The following is a 23,919-nucleotide window of genomic DNA, read 5'->3' as shown; positions in this document are numbered from 1 at the left end:
AACCGTTGAGTATTTTTCTGCAATTCTTTTTTTTTTGACAGTCAGAATGTAAAGTGGTGCCTTTTGCTGTTTACAGGTTTGTGTGAGTTATCAAATGGAGGATCTTGAAGTGGTGCCTCTCTGTTTACAGATATATGGCGTTTATATTTTTCTTTATTTCCATGGAAACAATTCAAACTTAGTCTAAAAAGATTTATTATTATCTCGGTTTCCGTGGAAACATTTAGGACAAACAGTTTCTCAAAAGTTATAGGTGTGTTTCGTTTCCGGAGCAGAACTCAAAAAAACTTCTTAATATCTGTCAGTAAAACTTGGTAGCACAACTCGAAAACCATTTCATATCTTTCAAAAGATCTTGGCAGATATATGATACAGATCTTGAAATGGTGACTTTGCTGATTACAGATATAATTTATATTTTTAACCTTAAGTGAGATATGATATGATATGATATGATATGATATGATATGATATGACATGTCACGATATAGGATATTTATATAGCACACATATCCACGCATTAGTACATGCTCAAGGCACTGATATTGTTTCCCTCGATCACTGGATGTCAATCTGAACAGCACACTGGGACACATAGTCACAGTACTTAGTCCAAGTTCACTGCATGTTGCTGTACTGGAGTTTGCCAGTATCCATGTGGCCACCATCTGGTCATATGCCAACGGATTTGTGGGTTGTGCACTGTACATTAGAGGTCTGCAACACTGAAATAGTCTGCACACAAAGTTGACTTCAAGGTTCTTTACACCCGATCACAGTTGGGCTCGATCCTGACACCTCAACCTTTCTGGGTCACTAGCCTGGCACCTTAGCCAGCTCACCTACCATACCCCCTGTAACTATTCTTTTAAATATTTGGGGGCCAGGGGAATATGTCAGCTTCTGATGACCCTTGTTTCATTGTGGTTGTGATATGATGCTGATTACCACTTTTCCAAGATATAAAACATCATTAATTTGGAAGAACAACAAGTGTATAGGTTAGATGTAAAGTATTTTTATAGTCCTCTTTTTTGGAAGCAATGATATTTGAATCCAGCAATCCAGCAGGACAAACAGACTTTTTCTGCAGGCTGGTGCATTGGATCATAGACACATTTTGGTCAGTGTCCAACACCGTAAGTAGTGCAGCAGCGTCAACATGCACATGCTATGTAAGCTAAGGCTTGCTAAAATTATTTGGAGTGCAGAAGTCAACAGTAATCATCATGCTCATGTATTTTTGTACTAAGGTTTAGTATGTACAAATCATGTTTAATTTGGAACACATTTTTCAACCTGGACTATCATGGACATATATGATTGATAGTCTTTCTTCTTTAGTCAACACATTATATAGGTTGAGATAGAAAAATGTTATCACTAAATATACTGCCAGTGCCCTGTTGCCATTACCTGTGCATTGTAAGGAAGTCTGTCTTCTTCATGCACTAGGCTGTTGTGTTTGGGAGTTTGAATCAAACTTGGTGCTGGTGTGTTTCAACACCCTTGTTTTTTTGCTGTTTTTGACAATGTTTCTTTTCACTCAAACTCAACGAATATTGAATTTTATTTAAAGTGACCATTAAGCGCACAAAAACTTACATTTATCTAAGAGTATAAATGACTTCACCATGATTCAGTTTATATATATATATGACTATCAAATTTTGTGATGTTCCCACTTTCTTTTTTGTTGTTGTTGTTGTTGTTGTATATAATGAACAATATACAATTAAGGAAGAGTCAGTTTTTGAATAGTATGTCCTTGTACCTAAAATGTATTTTTTCGCATCCATAGCTAAGCCAGTCATGGTACATGAACATGTCAATAAATATGGATTAGTATCTGTGGCTTTTGCACTGAATGTGTTTCTCTACTCTTGTTCATTTTCAGTAAATTTTATAACATTATTAATATTAATCACATAATGTGAGATAAAAAACAAATGGTAAACATGACATTATTTATTACTATACCTCTCCATATAGCTTAGATAATGTTGAGTGTGGCATTTGATAACAACAAAAAATAAACAAAAACATGTGAAATACAATTGATCCTAATGATTGATATTGATACATTTCAGGCACAACCTGCAAGAAAGAAAAGTAAGGAAGTCGCAGTGGCTGATCCGTCTAGACAGCTGACTTTGTGTGCTGGCGATTAGGGTGCAGGTTCATGTCCCAGGTGGGACTCAACCAAAACAGTACTAGAATTTGTACTTTACTAAGAAAGTGTAATCCCAAATATGACATACATTACATTTGATCACTTCCTAAATGGCAGTGTAATCACAATCAGTTATGCCTTGATATGGGAACAATAAGCCAAACTCAACATTCCCTATCTCAGGGAAAGATAGTGGACAAATATCAAATAAAATATGTGTGATCTGATATGAGATATCAAATGTGATTTTTATGGTCATATGTAAAGTTTTAGTCACAGATGCAGAAGCATCTTCCTGATGCCTGATATAAAGGAAATTATTGTTGATGTAATTAACAGATTCACAGAAAAGATGTATTTGACTTGCAAGTTTCCACTGGTGAGGCAGTATATGCTCAGCTTTCTGTGAACCCTTAGTACCAATACTATATGCCATAGTAACAATCAGACAATTCCCTCGGCTCTATAGTGGCATGGGAAATGACATATTTGTCATTTTTCCACTCAGTGAATAAATGTATTTGACAGTTCAAAGGTTTCTGACAGATTTTAGCCGTAATTGTCCAATAAGACATTTTTATGTTTGATGTTTAATTCATTATATTTTTCTCATATTTTCCTCCCTTCAGGTTATCATGACATTAAAACCAAATGTTTTTATTAATGACTAACTTCATATGTTCACAGGTTGTTCACCATTCATCCCATGTTGGGTTGATCCCCTAGTCCAGATCAACAATTTGCAGACAGCTTGGAATTCAGTTGATGTCTACTCTTGCTCTCAAGTGAAGCATTGTCGACTGAGTGCAGCGGCACTGTTGAATTTCTAGATTTAGCATTTAGTTAGGGTAATTCATGCACCCACTTGCCATTGTCGTGCAGCTGTGCTGGATTTATAGGTAAAAATATATCCCCATGAATAAATTCCTATACCAAGTGGTGACCATGTGATCAGTCTTAGTAACCTAGCTTATTATTTGGCAGGAACGGTATGGGACATAAATTGCATGTAGTTATAAACTACATTTATGGTGACAGTCATGGGAGGAATGAAACACTTTAAAATCTGTAAAAAAAATAGAAGTCTTGAGCAAGTACACTGGGAAGTTAATGAAAAGTTTGAAATGCAATTTGGTATCATCAGCCCAGAGAAGATGTCCAAATTCCCTAAACTGTAGATTTTAAAGGCATTATTCCATTTTTGTTGACAGTCATATGACGAATAAAAAAGTTAAAAATCTGTAAAAAATAGAAGTCTTGAGCAAGTACAGTGGGAAGTTAATGACAAGTTTGAAATGCAATTTGGTATCATCAGCCCAGAGAAGATGACCAATTCCCTAAACTGTAGATTTTAAAGGCATTATTCCATTTTTGGTCTCCGTCATGTGACGAATAAAAAAGTTAAAAATCTGTAAAAAATAGAAGTCTTGAGCAAGTACAGTGGGAAGTTAATGACAAGTTTGAAATGCAATCTGGTATCATCAGCCCAGAGAAGATGTCCAAATTCCATAATTTGTAAATTTTAAAGGCGTTTATTCGATATATTGTTAAGGTCATGTGACAAATAAAATTGTTCATAATCTCTCAAAATTTGAACTATTGACTGGGTAGAATCACAACTTCTTAACAAGTATGAAAAGCTGTTTACTGTAATAAGCTTAGAGAACATCTTCAAAATTCCATAAACTGTAGGTGTTAAGGGCAATGTTCCATTTCTGGTCAAGGGTGTATGACAAATAGAAATGGTTAAAAACCTCGGAAAGTAAGAACTTTGGACCCAGTACATTCAGAAATTGACCACAAGTTTGAAATGTAATTTACTATCATCTGTACAAAGGAAATATTGAAACTCCATAAACTGTAGGGTTTGCATGCTTTATTCCAAGTGCATGGGACTAATGATTCATGTATAATGTAGAGTCAATTAAAAAGAAAGGTACAGCATCATTAAGGATGGGTATCCCAGAAACTACAAGTAATTCCAATGTTTAGAGATTATTTATGTCACCATGACAAGCAGTATCACTGTCACAGTTCATAGGTACTGATTGCTGCAGTAGTATGAACCACCAGTGGCTAATGTAAACACCCCTTGTACAGACATCCTCTCTCAGTTTTCTCCTCATATTGACAATCAGTCATCAAATCAGCAGGATTAGAATGTGCTTCTTCACATGTTTTCTAATAACTTAACTGTAACTGGGTGGCTAATGTTCAAGTCAACAAGGTAGTTCAAGTCAACTGGTGTTCCAGCAGGACATGTGATGCATTCCAGTAACTTGCCATGATGTATTTTCTGCCCTGTCAAGAAAACTATCCTTTTCTGTTCTTTTTTACTCATAAATGGTCATTTGTTTTGTAATGCAATATTTCCAAAAGGATCCTGTTTCTACATGCATATATTTTTATGATATTTTAAATTAATTAAAAGAGCTATGTTCTGTAGGATGAGCATTAGGAAGTGCTATCAGGTAACTGGCTCTGTTGCCATATTTTGCCATTGTCACGTACATAAGTGAGCTTTGATTGCTGTGCTTATTGTTTTTATACATCATAAAAATAGTACATATGTTTTTGTACTTCACAGCAGCCGCAGATGTATGTTGGGGTGTTGGGGTATAAGAATCAATTGCATTTATTCTGATGGATGTGAAAAAAAACAGATATGTAGAAGTTAATGAGAAAGCAAATGAACAGAATTTAATGCTGACGAATATCTAGGAACAGGTGTCCACATCACTGTACATGACAGTGCCAGTGATGATGGTTACTTTGATGGACTACATTTATGATTTGAGAGAGCCTGATGGTTTATTATTAGTGTATGCTGCATGTGGTAAACATTGGAAAAGTAAAGGTATACCATATTTCATGAACTTGACTCTTATTAAAACTGACTTTTGTGACAGTTTCTTCTTACTTAAGGCTGCACATAACTGCAACCACTTGTTTTCTGCATGTCTACTGGGAAAGCATGGTAAACTGCTTCCCTTTGCCAGAAACAAAAAAAGTTGTGAAAAATGAAATTCATGATATATGCAGAGGTCTGATATATATGACATGTGATGCTATGTCTTACTATCTAATAATTATGCTGTAAGTTTTAGAAACAAGAAAATCATCCCTTCGTAAAATATTCAGCTTTGTGAGTTATATTTGCTCCATATTTTGTTTCTGTTGGCCTTTTTGTGACAGGTAGCTTCCTATCATGAGTTCATAACAAAATACCAGATTATTTTATAGCCCTGGGGCTTTTTTTATAGTGGTAGCTAAGCTCTTGCAAATACAAAGGGTATAATGTTCAGTGTCATAGAATTGTAAATGCCATATACTGACACATTCATTGTTGGTTAGCCAATGGCATTACTTGTTTGTTGGATTCTTTTCGACAGACATAAAGGTATGTGTGTATACCAACTTAATGACTTTAGTACTACATATCATATTATGTTTAACATGGTATTCTTCAAGTCTACTACTTGGGAAGATATGCAGGACTGTTTTGTTTTGTAATAAAACACCTTAAACAAAATTGATTTCTTTTGTCATTTTATGGGAAAATGTGACAATGGTTATATTTTACCTGGCCAGCTGATGCTCTACAACATTTCTAAATACACAGACAAGTAACACCATGATTTGGACAGAAAATGTCCTCTGTGACATGTTCACCGAGAACATGGTTCAGCTGTCAGTGTTCAGCTGCATTTATATGATACCACAGATATTGGCTTTACTCTTACCTCATTGCAAATATTTACAGTTGATATCCTTGATTGTGATGTGACTGGTATGATATGAGGCATCATAAACAACTACCTCTCATTTTACACTTTATTCATATTTTCAAAAGCTGTCCCAAACATGTAAACTTCTGATGTCTTAAGATTCAGATGTGCATGTGGTACCTTTTGTAAACTGTACTAAAGGTGTCCTTAAAGAAGTGCTTCTCATGATGTATAAGCACACCCATATTTCAAGTTTATTATTAAAGAACATGACACATAACCCAAGCATTGATCACCAAACACCAAATTCAGTTCCAACACTGGGAAAGTCTGCAAACAACCCACCACACTGCTGAAAGTGTGTGTATGGTTTTACTTCACTTTTAGCAATATTCCAGCAATATCACGATGGGGAACACTGGACTTGGGTCTCATGATGATCAAACACTTTATAACCACCCATGCTAAAGGAGTAGAATTCATGCTCTCAAATTTTCTTCAGGTACATGCTCACCCATATGTGGAAACAAAACAGGCTCAGTGTTGAGGAAAATGTATATATTTTATATATTCTTTGGTTTTATGAATTTACTGGAATCACTGACTGATTATATAAATTGTAATTATGACTTGACAACAACAACACTCCATTTCCATGTCAAACTCTTTCATACAACGATACATAACTGATACAGTGTAATAAATGCACAGTGGTAAACATGTACAAGGAGTGCTTTCATTGATTTTGTCCATGCCAACCCTGGGGGTCACTTGGTAGACTTACTTTGGTGTCATAAAGAACATCATCACCCCGCCCCAGCGGTAAATTATCAACGGTACCTTACATAATTACGATCGATTTCTTAACAAACATTGGGACATGTTTTTATTTTCCGTAGTATTGAAATGGTAGTTAGGTTGAAATACACTCTCATTGCACGCTTATCAACTTAACACGACTGAGCAGAAGTGAACCGAATGCTCTTCCGTGTTCAACTGAGAAGTTGTGCGTAAGAAAGACGTACGGCCTGGTCACATAAGCTCCGCCACTAATGATTATTCATGTTCGGGGTTTAAGGGCTCTACACACGTAAATAACAACGTTTTAAAATCAGACACCCAACTACATTTTCCACTTTCGTGCACGAATGGCGTTACATCGGTGAGCGTAACGGAAATGTTTCATTCTAATTAACAGTAAGTCGTATTAGTCGTATTAAACGTCCAATCATAAAATGTTTATGTATTTATAAACCAGTTAACATATCTAATTCTTTTAAAATGCAATAATAAATGCAAAAATAAATCAACAGTGTATGGAACAAAAAGTGGTGTCACAGATCTGTTGATGGTGCCTCAGCAACAAGATCAGCCATTGTGTTCCCAGAAATGCCAACGTGGCTGGGTAACCAACTGAAGGCAATGTTGAAATGGCCGTAGCAAGATCTTTATATAATTCAATGGTTTCTATTAAAAGTGGATGTTTACAAGAAAGATTTTTGATAGCCTGAAGGTACGAAAGATAATCTGAATAGATTATATACTGTTTGTATTTAGGATGTTTTTTAATATATTTTAAGGCAGTTATTATGGCGTTTGCTTCCGCCGTGAAAATAGAGCTGTTATCAGGTAATCGAGAAGATATTGTTCTGGATCCAATGACAGTTGCACTGTGAGCCACCATCCTTGGAGCCATCTGTAAATAGGGATTTATATGTTTCTTTGTTACATTTTAATTGATTATATTCTTATTTATATTGTAATTCATTGGTGTCTGATTTATGCTGGGTTTTTTGTTATGTTATGTTATGTTTCTTGTGTGTTACGTCGACATGTGGGCGAACCAGTTGCCAAGGCGGAGAATAAATAAAACGCTACGGAGATATATATTCCAGCTCAATGCCGGCCGCAGAAAGGAATGGTTTTATTCTTAACCCAAGAGGCGGAAAAATAGAGGATTTGTTTTTGAAGGGGACTGAAGACACAGTTATGAGCAGGGTTAGATTAATGAGAGTAGTGTTTGTAAAATATTGCAAAGGACATCGGCCTCGACGTAGAAGCTATCTATATTAGAGGTTCTAAAAGACCCATGACACAATCTTAAGCCTTGAAGTGGACAGAATCAAGTAGTTGTAGGTTGCTTTTGCAGGCCACTCCATATACAAGGAACCATAATCAAGTTACAATGATCGGGCCATTGATTGATGTAGGTGTAGGAGTTTGATCCCCTCCCAACTTTGAGTTGGAAATAACAAATCCAATGCCTTCAGGCGTTTGGCCCTAAGGGATTGAATATGTGGCAAAAAGGTTAATTGGGATTCGAAAATTAGACCCTTTACAACTTTGGTAGAGGTGCCATTTAAAAAATAGTTCCATTTTCAAGACACCATTTATATATTTTATTTAAACACAACTGCAATTACCGTTCAATAGTATGCATGTTTTTGCCACGACAAGAAATGTGAAATCATCCACAAATAACGAACCATCAATTGAAAGGTTTTTAACATTTCATAAACTATTAGCCTTGATACATATAATTTGTTTTCGTTTGAGGTACGAATTAGATGAAATTTCTTTCTCGTAGAGTCGGAAGATACAACAAAGGGAAGTAATGCTATAGGTATGGGGCGCTCTGGTAGGTATAAAAGGGGGAAATTTGAATTAGGTTATTCTCAGCTGCGGTGCACCAGCGGTCAGTTTTGATTTGTCCTGTATCTTATGTGATGTTTATGTGAGTGGATATATACACTGTCTGTATATACGCATGTGGTCTATACTGAATGTTTAATTCTCGTGTCATGTTACAGACCGATGACTGGCACTGTTGAGTGGGACGGACATGTCCAGGCTGGCGAGCCGTTAGAATACGTGAGTCATCGGGGAGCATTTGCCATGGAGTGGTCCAACATGTAAACTTGAGATGTTGTGTGCAGATTTGAAGCTGATTCAGTGATGTGAGGAGCCGACGCGTTATCTAAGTCTAAATGGATGTACTCTGGCATATTTGTAGCAAATTACATAATTGTTCGGTTACGAATATACTGTGGTCTCAGTTGGTGCACCGGACAGCATGCCAAGTTATGTAAGTGTTTGTTGTATGTGAATAAGGGGTTGGAGAATAAATAATGTGACAGACAAAATACTGCCCTGTGTAACTCCTTGACTTGAAATCGCCTGTCAGTTAAAAAATGGGTATAAATTGAGGCAAACGGCCTCGTAATCCAAAGACATGTACATCTTTTAAAATACCATACTTCCATGTGGTGTTGTGTGCTTTTTCTAGATCGAAGAAGGTCGATACTACTGCAGTGTATAAAGTATAACTTTTTCTTACGAAAGATTCCAAACACACAAAATCATCAATGGTACTACGGTTCTTACGGAAACAACATTGTATATCAGTTATATGATTGTCAGTTTCCAAGTACCATACAAGACAATTATTGATAATATGTCCCATGGTTTCCTAAACGCAGCAGTAAGTGAAATTGTTCTATAATTGGAAGGATCGGTATGATCACGTCCACGTTTAGGAATAGGGACAATGATAGCATCACGCCATGAAGTAGGAAATTTTCTAGATGTCCACATGTCATCAAAAATATGTATGAGCGTCTCTAGACATGATTCTGGTAAATGCTTCAGGAGCTGATAATGTATGTCATCAGCTCCAGATGCAATATCATGAACTTGATCAAGCCTATTATGAAGCTCATGAATAGAAAATATCTCATTGTAATTTTCCGCATTATCTGAATTGAAATTAATAGTTTTCGTTTCTTAGGGTTTCCCGTGTTTCTGGGATTTAGGTTCATAAACAGACGAAGAAGAGTGTTTTGCCAAATTTTCTCCAAGTTTATTTGCGATATCGGATTTACTGCTTAGTAACTGGTTATCAACTTTAAGATGGTGGATGCTACATTTGGAGTCCTTCCCTCTGATTGTTTGCATCATATGCCAGACCTTACATATTGACGTGCGAGAATTAATGCTTGATACATATCTTAGCCAAGATTGCCATTTAAATTTGTTTAAAAGTACGCCGTGCCTCAGCATTTAATTTTTTAAATTCATTCGAATTATGCACCATGAGGTGTCGACGGAAATAGTGCTCTGCCGTTTTGCGTTCCTTTCTAGTTTGCATTTATCGTTGAACCATGGAATTGCAGAGGACCTTGGTATACACTCGTTAACAATGACATTTAGTTCATCACAAAAACGTTTTATGGCATCAGGAACAGTATTGAGGCTTTCACGCTTTAGCTGTTCAACACACACCGTTTCGTATAGAGCCATGTAGCCTATTTAAAATTCCATCTCGATGACAGAGAAGTATGTTCGCCTTTAACTTCCAGGACGAGGTATCGAGGACAAGTATGTATTTTAGAATATATGTTTCCTGACAATTTCATCGTCAGAGGAATCTAATTCAGAATCAGATTCTGAGAGTTGCCGTTTTGTTTTGTTTTTGTTTTGTGTCTTGTCTTTATTTTGCTTCCCCATATTAAAAACTAATGTGGTTCGGCAAACCTGCTCCCCGTTCACAGCAAAAGAAACAAAAGCAAGTCACAAATAAACATACTGATACGAGAAACGATAATTCATCTGGAACAGTTGCCTGTGTGTTGAATAGTCTTTTATAACCGATGGATACTGCGAAAACCTGAGATGGCGTATAAGAATACATATGACTATTTTGCCTTCTCCGCCAACGGGAATCCGTTTTTGGCAGATAATCCCATAATCCCGACAGACTGATATGAAAATGCTTCATCTTTCATTTATTTTCATTTGTCTGCTTAGTGAATCAAAACCTGAATGTTGATCTTCTCTACCCGTTGTGATAGAGTGTCCAGAGGTTGTTCTAAATGCGGTTTTCAAGACATCATTTTTCCAATAGTATGAAAATAAACTCATGAGATTAATAAGACGAATCTCCGAGTTCAGTCTAACGACACTGCCTGAGAATTTCTAAACTAAATACAGACTCCTCACAGCCTTTTTTATTTATAGACGCAATGATACTTTATCTTCGTATCGTGTTCCAGTTCTGAAATAGATCATTCCAGCTGAAAACTTACTGGCAGCAAATGGCAAGAAAGCACGGATACTGGAAAGTGAGCTTAAGGTTTGTAGTTTTGCAATGTATTTCTGGAAAGCTGTAAGTCTATATTTCCATTCTATATTTGAAAATAAAAGGTCAATGCGTTTAATGATGCATTGTTTCTTGGGGTATATCAAGGGAATACCACCAGTCTCTAAATTCCTGCTTGGAAGATAAGGGGAGGATGTCTTGCTGAGAGAATTTGTCAGTGATTTTGCATGACCTGAAATACAGATCTTCTTAGAAAATAAAGCATAAAAAGCTTAGATTTTGTAGCAATTTTTAGCAACTGAGTTTCATTTATACCGATATCAATATTATGCTCTGGAAAATAGCAAAGTTAAATTTGGACATTGGTCTGATGTTTTATGATCATAAATCTGTTAATGAAACCGATACCTGGTAACAATGGATTGTCATGACGACACATTTAACATAACAGTTTCAAGTAAGAACCCCCACGTATATAAAGCACAGTGCTCTAAATGTTACAAACTGAGATTCATAAAAATCTCAGGTTTACATAGACTGAACAGATCAGGATTGCATTGCTGGCTTGTGTTGTGAAATAGATTATGTAAACAGTTACAGTGCCCAAGAACGTATAAGTGGTGTCAAATCTGTTTGAGATGATACTGAAATTGTTAAGGAATATCTTTATCTTTCAGTATTATTTAGTAGGAATGTGAAATTTTGTAAAGGGATTAAGCGAACTGCAGATCAATGGTTAGATATTTTGGGGCATAGAAATGTTGGATTCTGGACTGGGTTCATTTGAAATGCTGTAACTATACCTTTCATGTAAAGTAAAGCTTTTGGTATCTTTGGAAAACTTGGTCAGTATCCAACTGACATCTTTGCAATTGCAAACACATTGAAACAGCATCGTAAACAATGACATGGTAGCGTTAGTCATCACTTGCCATTAGCAAATATCACTTGAATGTGTTCAGCAATGTATGATGATACCACTCTATACCATTCACTTCACTCTTATAACTGAGTACCACAAACATTCTCTTGCTCACCTGTTGACCATTCCAGCACCGCGAGAGTGCAAAGACTCATCCCCGACTCATCTGTGAGCTTCATATTGCTGTGTGTTCTGAGCCTCAGATGCTGTTCACCTAGGCGTGCGTGACAGTGACATTGATGCAAGAGTGTATCAACCGTTTACATACCTACGGTTCTACCACTATTTGGCCTCGACACAGGAATGGGCCTGAGTTGTGGCTGTGGCGTCGATTCCGTGGATGCCACATGTATATGGTGTTCATGCTGATCTGACCTTTACACGTGCGTAGTTGATTGTGTTCTCTGCTGTATATTACGTTTCCAAAGTGATGATAACATTGGGGTGTCTGCCAACTTCGGTAAATCGTTTTTAGCGCCTGTCCCGCTGCAAGTTCACATTTGAACTAAACGGTGGCATCACGTAAGCTTTATATATTGTTACAAAGTAGTGTTTGAAAAAGAATACAAAAAACACGTGTTTCTATCAGGTTTTAGATGAAACACAGTTACTTTTTGCGGATGGTAGGTTTCAAAATTTGTTTAGTGGCTTGTGCGAATAAACAGATGCCCAGACACTGGCATTTTAGAAATGAAAACATCCACAAAGTTTAGGTGCTAAAAGTAAAATTTAACTGGACATCATTATCTCTATTTATCTCCCAAATGCTCACACAACTGTATCATTTTACCCTTTGTGACTTTTGATTTAGGAACAGCGAATTCTTTGTCAGTAACGGCATTTTATGTTCGCATGAGTTGAAGCATCGAATCAATTATACTTTTCTTCATTCTACATTATAGAGCAAAAAGCGTGATATTTCCATTGTAACTAAATTAGGTTATCCCAGACGGAAGAAATGCTAACCAATTTATCTAATCAGTTTCACCAATGGTTACGATTTAATCGTCTTTTTTCCTTTTGCCAAGAATGACTTGTGAAATCTTTCTTTCACTCAATCGTTTTTCTTCATTTCAGTATGAGCCACGTGTTGTGACTAACTGTGTGGTCATGTATCTTTATATCTTCTATATCTTGAAAATAGTGTTAAAATCTGAAAAAAAATATTATAGATTACACACCATATCGGTTTTTTTGACAAATGCTACTCATAAAAAATACTGAAAATAAGTATGGGAATGCGCTCAGATCTGACTGTCACAGATTCCTGTCCAGTTTTGTTTGGGGGTGGGGGTGGGGGTGGGGGGGTTGTTGTTGATGTTGTTGTTTTGTGTGTGTGTGTGTGTTTTGTTTGTTTGTTTTGTTACTTTTTTGTTGGTTTGTTTTATGGGTTTTTTTGTACCGTTCAACAAAAACGTGCATTTTGGTTTCATGTTTCTGAATACAGTTGATATCTGAATATTCCAATCAGAAATGGCCACAACACAACTATAGCTGCTATCATTCGTCTCGTAAGCATGATGGGGATCCTGTTTTTACTTTCTACAACTGCATGTAAACTAATTGTTACGGTTAAAATTGCCGTAACAAAAGGTGTAAGAAATTCCCATAGAACCGGCAAAAGATATAACACTGAGAAGTTTGAAATTTTCGATAATTTGTATTCAGCAAAAGCAAAGGCACGACAAAGCAAAATACAGAGTTTCACAGTAGAGGTTTCAAGCACAATACAGTTGAGTCACATCTAAAGTAATGGGTTACAAATATAATGTCAACTCACCGAAGTCTTGGTGGGAGAGTGAAAAATAGTTATGTAGAATGTAACACAGCGAGCTTTCAGGCAGCGGTTATGAAGATCAAACGTTGACGGAAGCAGGAAGATAAATATGCTCTAGTAATCTGTCTGTAATCCGTGTCGACAACACGAAAACTAGCCTTTATATATGCATTCAGCCATCAATTCTTGAAAGTTCGAGCACTTACGACCATCGCTATCACCGTGGAATAATAGCAGTCTCCCGGAAGTACGCACAAATAATCAAAACATAAACTCAAAAGGAGGTAACTCTAAAGCACTTACAGAAAGCCTGCTGCCAAAATACTAAAAGCCTAAACATTTATGAGACGAACTGTGACCCATAATAATTATCATTCAAAACACTAAACCTTGTGACCCAATAACAATTATTACTTAAATAATAATACAGTCTACAGAAACCACACTCTCGTAACATAATGATGTACACTATAAACTGATACAGCATTGTTATCACTTGAATGGATATCGCTCCAGTTACAGATGGCATTACATCCGAATGTATGTGGCATGTTGTAACTAAAGGTTTGGCAAGAAGGATGGCAAACGGGATTTTCTGTTGACCGTGTAATACGAGGGGTGGCAGTAGTCTGCATTCCTCGAACTTCAGTCAACATTTCATAACCATCAAGTCGAATGTGCATGTTTTATATACATTTTAGAGAGCGTCAAGTAAGTCATGTTCAGTTGTTTAATCATCATGACAACATTCTAGTCCTCAGTCAACTCACAAAATGTTTCATCGAATTCGAAATAGACTCGTCAGGAACAAAACTGATGTGCATTTTACTATTTTGGCGTTCTAGTTTTACTAGTTCTCGTGTTTTCAGTGTGAGCGTTTAACTTGTTTTACACGACTATGTACCATTTGTGGGTAGGATAAGAACATGGATGTACATGGATGTCCTATCACTGTTTGTCAGAAATTAAATAGGAATATGTAAATGATAAAGGTGACATCGTTGAGATAGCCCTGCTTTTTGCAGGTATTTATTACGAGTGTGGGCAAGGCTATATAGTTGTCATAGTTCAGGGAAAAGACAACTTTTGCCGATGTGTCTCAGTAGGGATTTAACACGTCGAAACAGCAAGAACTCAATGATGTTGTCTGCAGTGTCAAGCCAAATCGTGACAACGCTCATATGAAACTGACAGGTTCGAAAACACTACCTCAAATTGGACCGAACATCTGTGATCAGAGACAACATCATAAATAACATTTTGAACTAATCAATCAGTCTACGTGGCGTGTTGTTAATCTCATGCATACATGCATACTTTCATGGTGATGTCGTCGTTGATGGTGGTGGTTTTGATGTTAATGTTATAGGGGTTTTCTAACTTCACAGTGCTGTTTTACTTCACGCTTGCTTGACAATGGCATTCAGATCAATACGGAAACGTCTATCTCCAACAGAATGTCTAGCTATTTTTTGGAAAATTTTGTCACCATAATTTTGCACATCGGGGTGAATGCTCTCCACGCAACTCGTCACCTAATTAAGCAACGCAATCATGCAACACATTATTGGTATCGTATGGTTGATTTGTCGACCAGACAAAAGGCAAGGATATCCCCGTGGGATAAAGAGATGGTCTTTCTGATATGTATTCCAGAACCTAACATTCCCAGATTATCTCAAGAGAGTTGTAGTTTCCTGTGTTATAGGATTCGGGTCATTTTAATAGTTAATCTTTAAACAACTGGAATATCACTTCCTATTATTGCTGTCCATGGAATTCTTGGAATGTTGTGTTGCTGGATATGAACATTGACGATTCGTGCTCCATGAGCACCGACGTTATGTTCCTGAGAGTTGAAACCCATGTGTCTTCTGAATGTGTCTAAGAGTCTACTCGGTTGATGCATCGGATCCTATCCCAGCAGTGTGGTTCGATGAGCATGATGTCAGTTATTTTAACCGTAGAATATCTGGGGGGAGGTGGGGGGTTATTATTATTATGGCTAAATATCAGTACAATCGTCAATGGCTTAAGGGGTGGTATAAATCCAGATAGGGTCAAAGCAGAAAGCCAAAGTCCCTACTCCATGTCCCAAAGTCCATGGTCCCTAGAGTAGTGATCTACTTTAAGTTGCCCTTTTTTATATTCAGTTGTCCTAATATGAAATCCTGTTTTAGAGATATATACTGTTTGTAATTGCTGATACTGTGATATACTAGTTGATTTTTAAGTCCTTCGTCGACGTTTTTTACGATTTGGGAATTTACCATGAATCTAAAACTATTTTGTGTCCCGAAATGGCGAAAATACTGACGCTGTGACTGTAAAATTCAACTCACTCACTCATTCAAAGACCACTGTCTCAGAGGGGAGTGTGTTAAACAATAGATAAACAAATACGCTATGTCCTCGACGCGCAGCATGACGCCGTATTGCTTACCTCAGCTACAAGTAGGTAAAGCAGAAAAGTTTGCACAACAACATGTCCTAAAGAGTGGAACGAGATAGACGACATCTTAGAAGGATGGTCCGCTCGTGTGTGAATAACTGTGTCGTTGCTTTGGAAGGCCTCAGCAGTTAGGACAAGGCAATGTCAAGGGTATACTATGAGTGTGAGATGGTAGTGTACCTTTTCTGGGTGGGTCATGGACACTTTCAGGTAGAGGTTAGTGCAGTGAACTATGTTTCTGATCAGCGTTCTTTTATTCTTCTTTATCTCTTATTGCTTTTAATAAAATAATTAATCGCCAAAACGTAAGTGTTTTCGATTATCTGATGAAGTGCTAGTACACTAGTATTCCTTTGGAATTCTCAGGTAAACAGTTCAGTAACGACTGTCACACGAGGTAATTTTATCCACTAAAATTAGTACCAGCCAGTGACAGAATTGCATTTAAAAATTTAAAATAACGTTTAGAAATTTGCCTTGTATACAATTTTACAACATATGATTATACAGTACATAATATTATCTTCTATGCATGGTAATTGCTATTCTGACCAAGGTCATATACCTGAATGTACATATCCCTGACCTATAAGTACATCACATGCAGGACTGGCCTAGCTGATTCTTCTTATGCTTAAATTATTCCCTTCATCTCCAGACAAACATCATTAAAAGTTTCAGTAGCTGATCCCGCAGAAACTATTTACCTGTAAACGATGTATGCAACGATGTGCGTTCTGGACTCACATAACATCACACCCTGATCCGGAAATTTATCGATAAATGCCTGCTTGAAAAACACGATTAGGCTTGAAGCCTGCAGACAAACAAGCGGTGTTCTTTGAGATGAGTTCTGTGTTGGATTGATTAGTAATCCAAGAAAGGCATTGGCGTGGGAGGGTCGCCGTGGAGGGAGGAGGTGTATGACCTCAGGCTCTAACGATGAGGTTAAATGGCCTTGTATCTTGGTGAGAGAGCAGCATCTGCATCACATTCCCGTCTTGTATCAGTGATGGATTTTGTTTGACATGTTGAATGTTGATCCATTTCCGTGTGCGTTTGGGTTGGCAAATCAGTCCATGTTTAATTGCTCAAATAACAACTCCCTGGCATGTTTAGAACAGACCATCTGCTGTAGCGGTTTTCATCCCGTGAAATAGCAAAATGATATAGTTTTATTAAGGTACATAATCCTGATGCAGTTTATCCGGCTGTGTTGTAAACATTTCCCCCTTGCAGCCTTAGGTCTGTTAAGTCTGTGCCAAGACACGTCATGGCAAATACCAACAATCATAATTGAAATACTAGTTTGAATGTGAAATATATACATAACAAACAATAACAAATTTAGTCTTATAATGTGCCCAGGTTTGAGATTGCCCGACATGGAATCCTATTTTGATGTTATTTTGCATTAATTTCGGTAACTGCAGAAATATTTCTCGAACTTGTTTCTCAAACGGGTCTCAGCATTTTAGGCAGTGTATTGACATGGTATAGGAGGCTTCTACGTCTCTAACATCCATCGACAAGAGGTCTTATATTATGACTTTGTGCAACATCAGATATAGAAGCTGTTCAAAAGAGAATGCCGTATTGTTTATCATATCCTTTATGATATATTTTTAGATTGGTGTTATGCTTAAAGAGAAAGCACAATAGTTCTTTGACGTATGGAGGTGTTATTGTATCCGTGCTGAACACTCTTTATGAGTACAACGATGTCTGTGTTTTGATTTTTCAAGATCGGGTTTAGGTCAACATTTATCATGACCTGTGTAAGGGTAAAATTATTTTTACTGTTTTGAGCTCCGTCCGACCGACCGCCAGAGACGACAGAGACAGATTTTCTGAAAAACTGTTATGGACAGGGAAACCAATTTTGGTATGTGTTTTCAGAGCATGAATTCCGTGATAGAGTTCGAAATCGAAAGTGTTACAATTTGTTACAGAGTTATGGCCCATGTCATGCGTTTGTTGACTTTACATGTTATTGTCAGTGGAGACATGGGGCCCGTTTCACAAAGCTCTCGTAAGCCTAAGATCTCGTAACTTTTCTCGTAGTATCCGTAGCTCCTGTGTTACAACATAGGAGGCACAATGGCTACGAGAAAACTTACGTGATCTTAGGCTTACGAGAGCTTTGTGAAACGGGGCCATGTTTTCCCAATAACCGTTATAGATGTTGTCAGGACATGACTGTCGTAATGGAGGAAGCAAAGTCAAGCACATAAAGAGTTTGACCCATTCGATATTCGAGCACACACGATCAGACTGAGGAGCCTTTATCGGCAAAATGTTATTCGTGAGAGCAAGGTTTGGTTTCGGGTTGTTGTTGTTGTTGTTGTTGTTGTTGTTGTTGTTACTGTGACGTATATCTGCCAAATAAATGTAAGTGAGATGCGGGGATTGATTGATAACTTCTCAGTATTACACAGAAACCCTTGACCTGAACCACTTTTGAAACATTTTTCGCATAACACCTTTCAATGTTGAGCAACTTGCTCCCGTTATCTTCTGTCCAGTGTGAGACAATGCGCCTTCGCGGTGATGCTTTTGCCCATTTGGATGTCAAATAATACAAATTGCAATTGTTTCAAGTGTTGTATGAAATAAGGCTTCTCCAATGTTAAAATACGTTTGCAAGGCTCCTTCGATAGCAGCTTCCAACAGAGGTTGATTGTGGCGGGACGTGAGCCAAGTGCGTCTGCTATCATATGTCAGAAACGTTGGAGTCTATCGAGATTATACTGTGTTCACTACTGTCGTTTCGTGGGGAGTGCCTACTGAACCAGCACCATTCACCGACCGGCGTGTCGGGATTATTCCTCATGTTGCTGACAGGACTTACGGGATCTTCTTGAAGGCGCTACCTGCCACGCTTAAAATTTGCTGATCACCAAGGGGCATCCTTTCCCTGCGCTGTTTTCCTTTAATCATGGAAGTCTTTAGTGAATAGCTCTTATTTTTTAAAAAATCCATGCTATTGTTGTCAAAGGAATACTTGGAGCCGCAATGTCTGAGCCTTTAATGTGTGTCTGTGATGTTTCCATGGCTCTGGTAGCGCTGTTACATTTTGAACATGTGTGCTCATTTAGACGTTAAACGGTAAATATCATCATTATCATAAGTGTCAACACACTGGCGAATATGTCTCCACATCCGAGCAAAGAAGAAAGTCTTAAATCAAATGGAAAATCGTATTGTCACAGATGAAAGTGACAACACCTTGAGATGTAATCTCATGATGATGAATTACAACTGGTCCTGTGTTAAGAATAGTAGCCTATGTCTGTGCGTGACCTTTTATGTCTCAGACGACAATTATCAGATAGCGCCAGATTGGAGGTGACCGTGGCAACTACAAGTGTGAGATAAGATAGTGTATTATGTGTGTGTGTGTGTTAAAGCTATTGGCTGGAACCATTACTAGAACCACCAGATAGCGTATGTTATGGTCACTTGTTTCACACAAATGCATGCATGCATGCATACACCCATGCATCCATACATACATCCACACACACACACACACACACACACACACACACACACACACACACACACACACATACATACATACATACATACATACATACATACATACATACATACATACATACATACATACATACATATATACATACATACATACATACATACATACACGATAAAGTCAGATAATGAGTCATATTTTGGATGGGAGGCGGAATCTGTGGGACTTTATTTGGCTTAAAATCTCAGAGAATATGTCACGTGTATGTGTGTGCATGTGTGTGTATGTGTGTGTATGTATGTATGTATGTATGTATGTATGTATGTATGTATGTATGTATGTATCTGTGTCTGTGTCTGTGTCTGTGTGTCTGTGTGTGTGTGTCTGTGTGTGTGTTTCTGTGTTGGGGCGTAGCCGATCGCGAGTGGATTTTTATCCTGGTATTTGTTAAAGTGGAACTGTTCTGTCTGTCTATCTATGTGTATGTATGTGTCTGTCTGTGCATGTGTGTATGTGTCTATGTGTGTGTATGTGCATGTGTGTGTGTCTGTGTCTGTGTCTGTGTGTGTTGGGGCGTAGCCGATAGCGACTGGATGGTTATCCTGGTATTTGTTAAAGTGCAACTGTTCTGTCTGTCTATCTATATGGCATGACTCTGTGGATTAATAAAGGCTAACTACTCACACACATCGTTCTTCTAATGCTGTTTGTACATCTGATTTGATATCCCGTACAGATCTCATTACATATGAGAACTAGGAAGATAACACGCTTCTAGGATCGTTTCAGGTTTGTGCTGAATGTTGGATTGTCTCATTATACCAGTGAAAGAATAGAAGCTGCTTTTTATGGGCGGCATGTATATTTTAACTGTCAATATGTACATGACAACACAAATCTTTACACCTCATTCTGTCATGTCTGTTGCTAGGTTTCCTTGTAGTCTGGCCGTAATCTTTTATCGCCGGAAAAACGAACATTATGATAATGTTTACTTCAGTGAGACGACGGGTGCGTTATGTATTATGTATTGACAGTTTCATTAGTAAGTAACGTATATACATATATGCGTATGTGCATATGCACCTGAAATTCAAATGAAAACAATATGCATTACAATTTTATCCAATATTTCTTTAAGGTCGACTATACATCTAAAATTCAAATGTTAAAAAGCAAGCATATATGTGCACATCTGATATTTGCATGAGAACGACTACACAACTGACATTCGAATAAAAGAAATATGCATTAAGAATTATATACAAGATGTGTTAATCACACATCTGAAATTGAAATGTTCTACATGTACATTCGACTAGTGTATGATATGAAGACATAGATACACCAGCATGTCCAATATTAGCGTGATGATGGTGTGTATAAGCTATACTATTATGAAGACCCATATACGATTATCCAGTAAATGGCGATGTCACCATATGCATATTTGAATGACGTGGATGTTTAACATTTTTAGCTGGATCTGCCCATATGCATATAGCTCGACATGTGGCTGTTTTTCCTTCTGATCGTAGCGCCGTGTCACTTTGACTTCTATTTACATGTTCACCAAAACTGTTTCCTTGATTATCTTTCTCCCCGGGACATTCTCGCCTCCACACAGCATGCCATTACTTCACTTGCGTATGGTGTCTTGAAGTCCGTATTACAGTATCAAATGCAGGCCTATGTTGATTCACGTATACCGTCTCCGATTTTGGCCAAGTCGAAGATATATTCACGAACATCATTTTATATTTAGTTAGTGTTGAACAGCAGTCCTGTTATGGTCCGGAGAGTCCAACCTGATGCAGATCTCCAAATCTACTTTGGTGAAACACACGTGGAAGGGCAGTGAATACATGATAATAATGGCGAGCCTAAGGGACGCACTTCTTCACAGTGAATAGCGGCACCTTAGACTCCATTAGTTCCTTGTAGCTTACAACACTCAAACGTCATGTGATAAGCACGTGTTTTGAACGAACCTTCTCAATCATACATTGTTTCTGAGGATTGCCAAGACTACGTCAAGTTTATTTGCTTGCACCAGTTTGTTATTACAAAGCACTATTTACAGATAATACATATCCATACTATCTGCCGATATATCACATAGATACACACCTAAATACTTACATGATATAACGAGTAGATTTCTTATGTCCCTACTGAGTCTAGCAGCCTGTCTCACTTTGTAACAGTATAAGCTTCTTGACCACGTCTTAAATTTCAACATTGCTAGTTTCATGCAAATATAAACAGTGACTATATAGCAAAACATGAAATCTTGAAAAGGGATTTACTTGAGAATCATCTTTTGAAACAGAACAACAATTATGCAACATTATTTGGATTGAGAAAACTTGAATGTCATGTCAGAATTCTATCCTTGGATGAACGATCGAAATAATTTGTCCATACTTCCTTTTGCAGTTAGGTAATATTTGTGTCCAACCCCGAGGAACATACGGTATAAGTATATGTTTCTCTACATCATCTATGCTTGTTACGTGTTATCTGCCCTTCAACTCACCCGGAAGATGTACATGTCATTCCCAAGCTTATCAATCACATGTAAAAAGCTGAGTATATAAACACGAAAGTGGTAAGATGAAACATTCACTGGATTTCACTACATTGGCAACCAATCACTCCATATAACTGTAAGTACTTAACGTGAACACCATTTTACAGATTTACATTTTTCATTTTTCATTTTTAGTCAAGCAGTAAAAGCTTTTGCGAGTCACAGCATCATTTGTTTTCTGTGTATTTTCGAAACGTTTCACCTTTCAGAGTAAAATATCTTCATAATTGACCTTATTCCTTAAATAAACAAAGGCTAAACATCAAAGAGACTGTTTCATCAAAATAATTTAAAGCATTTCTTATATCCTAATTTCTTTCACAAAAAACATTTACTCTCATTGACAGTTTTAATGGTGCATACCCATTGGAACGTTGTCACAAAATGATGTGATGTAAAGTATATTCACTATCATTGACAGCTTCCGAAAATGATGAAGCTTATCGTTGTTCTCGTGGCCTGTCTGGCTGTGGGTACCTACGCCAAACCCATGAGCTACGGTATGGGCATGTACGGAGGCCTTGGCTATGGTTTGGGAGGCCTGTACGGGGATATGGGCGGCTTTGGCATCGCAGGACTGTACGGCGGTATGGGAGGATTATACGGAGGCATGGGAGGACTGTACGGAGGCATGGGAGGACTGTACGGAGGCATAGGAGGACTGTACGGAGGCATGGGAGGATTGTACGGAGGAATGGGCTTTGGCAAAGGAATTGGTAAGTTTTCAACGTAAGGTAATCATAACATGTACGGACAAGGAATTTAGCTTTGCCGTTTATGTATATTAATTTGCTAATTGCAGTAACATGTAAGATTTGTAAAGGGAAAGCGTGGAAAGAGGTATGTTTATGTTTTGTTCGCAACAATTTGCTTTTCTCAATACATGCAATGGCCCGGTTTGAAAGGCGAATCCAAATGGCATTTATCCCAACTTGTTCTAGTAAAGATAAGCTAAACATAATTATTTTCTCAAACCATTTTATCACATGATAATTGTGTATTATGTGGTCTCTTTTAGGTATCGGATATGGTTACTACTGAGAGTCATGCCATCAAGAAACAGTTTCCCTGTGATTACTCATGTACAGTCAACGACTGTGATAAATATATATATATATATATATATATGTACATTCATTCGTCTGATTTTCATAATTTATGAATGTATGATTTTATACATCATTTAGAAATATGAGTTTATCGATCAAGCTGTAATAGACGCTGATTCCCAACACCGTCATTGGAGTATACATGCATATTGCAAGAGGCAATTTCAGATTTTACAAATCTACAGAGTTATTTTGCACGTCTTGACAAGAATTATCATCAGAGAAAGATAAACGAAAAGATCATCCTTAAACATGTGTATGTACAGTATACCCTGGTTAAAAATGCCACCTTTTGTCCAGAACGAATTGTGCCATTAAATCCAGGTAGGACAGTTGAGCTGATGGTTCCTGTAATCAAATCCCGGTGCCTAGGGCAGCAGGTGGCTTGATCTTGTAGGTGGCAGGAAGTGTATTGCCACGTATGTTATCCTGTCTGAGATTACATGACTGCTTAAGCGTTGAATACACAATGCCAGTTAGAAAGTGGTCAAATGAAACATGTTATATTTGGGATTACATACTGTATATTAATAAAATTACCAAATCACTCCACATCGTCTTGGGTTTATGT

At 37.4% G+C, this 23,919-nt stretch overlaps 1 protein-coding gene across 1 annotated transcript; it reads left to right on the top strand.

Annotated features, from left to right (window-relative positions):
• Positions 1-22,659: 22,659 nt before the first annotated feature.
• On the top strand, positions 22,660-23,280 carry LOC137264860 (neuropeptide-like protein 29). The gene is made up of 2 exons (XM_067800204.1): positions 22,660-22,955; positions 23,258-23,280. The coding sequence occupies exons 1-2, from the start codon at positions 22,670-22,672 to the stop codon at positions 23,278-23,280; spliced, it is 309 nt and encodes a 102-aa protein (XP_067656305.1). The 5' UTR covers positions 22,660-22,669.
• Positions 23,281-23,919: the final 639 nt, after the last annotated feature.

Source organism: Haliotis asinina, chromosome 15 (assembly GCF_037392515.1).
Source record: "Haliotis asinina isolate JCU_RB_2024 chromosome 15, JCU_Hal_asi_v2, whole genome shotgun sequence".
Classification (NCBI taxonomy): domain Eukaryota; kingdom Metazoa; phylum Mollusca; class Gastropoda; order Lepetellida; family Haliotidae; genus Haliotis; species Haliotis asinina.
Note: the sequence above shows the minus strand (reverse complement) of the source record. Positions and strands in the feature narration are given on the sequence as shown.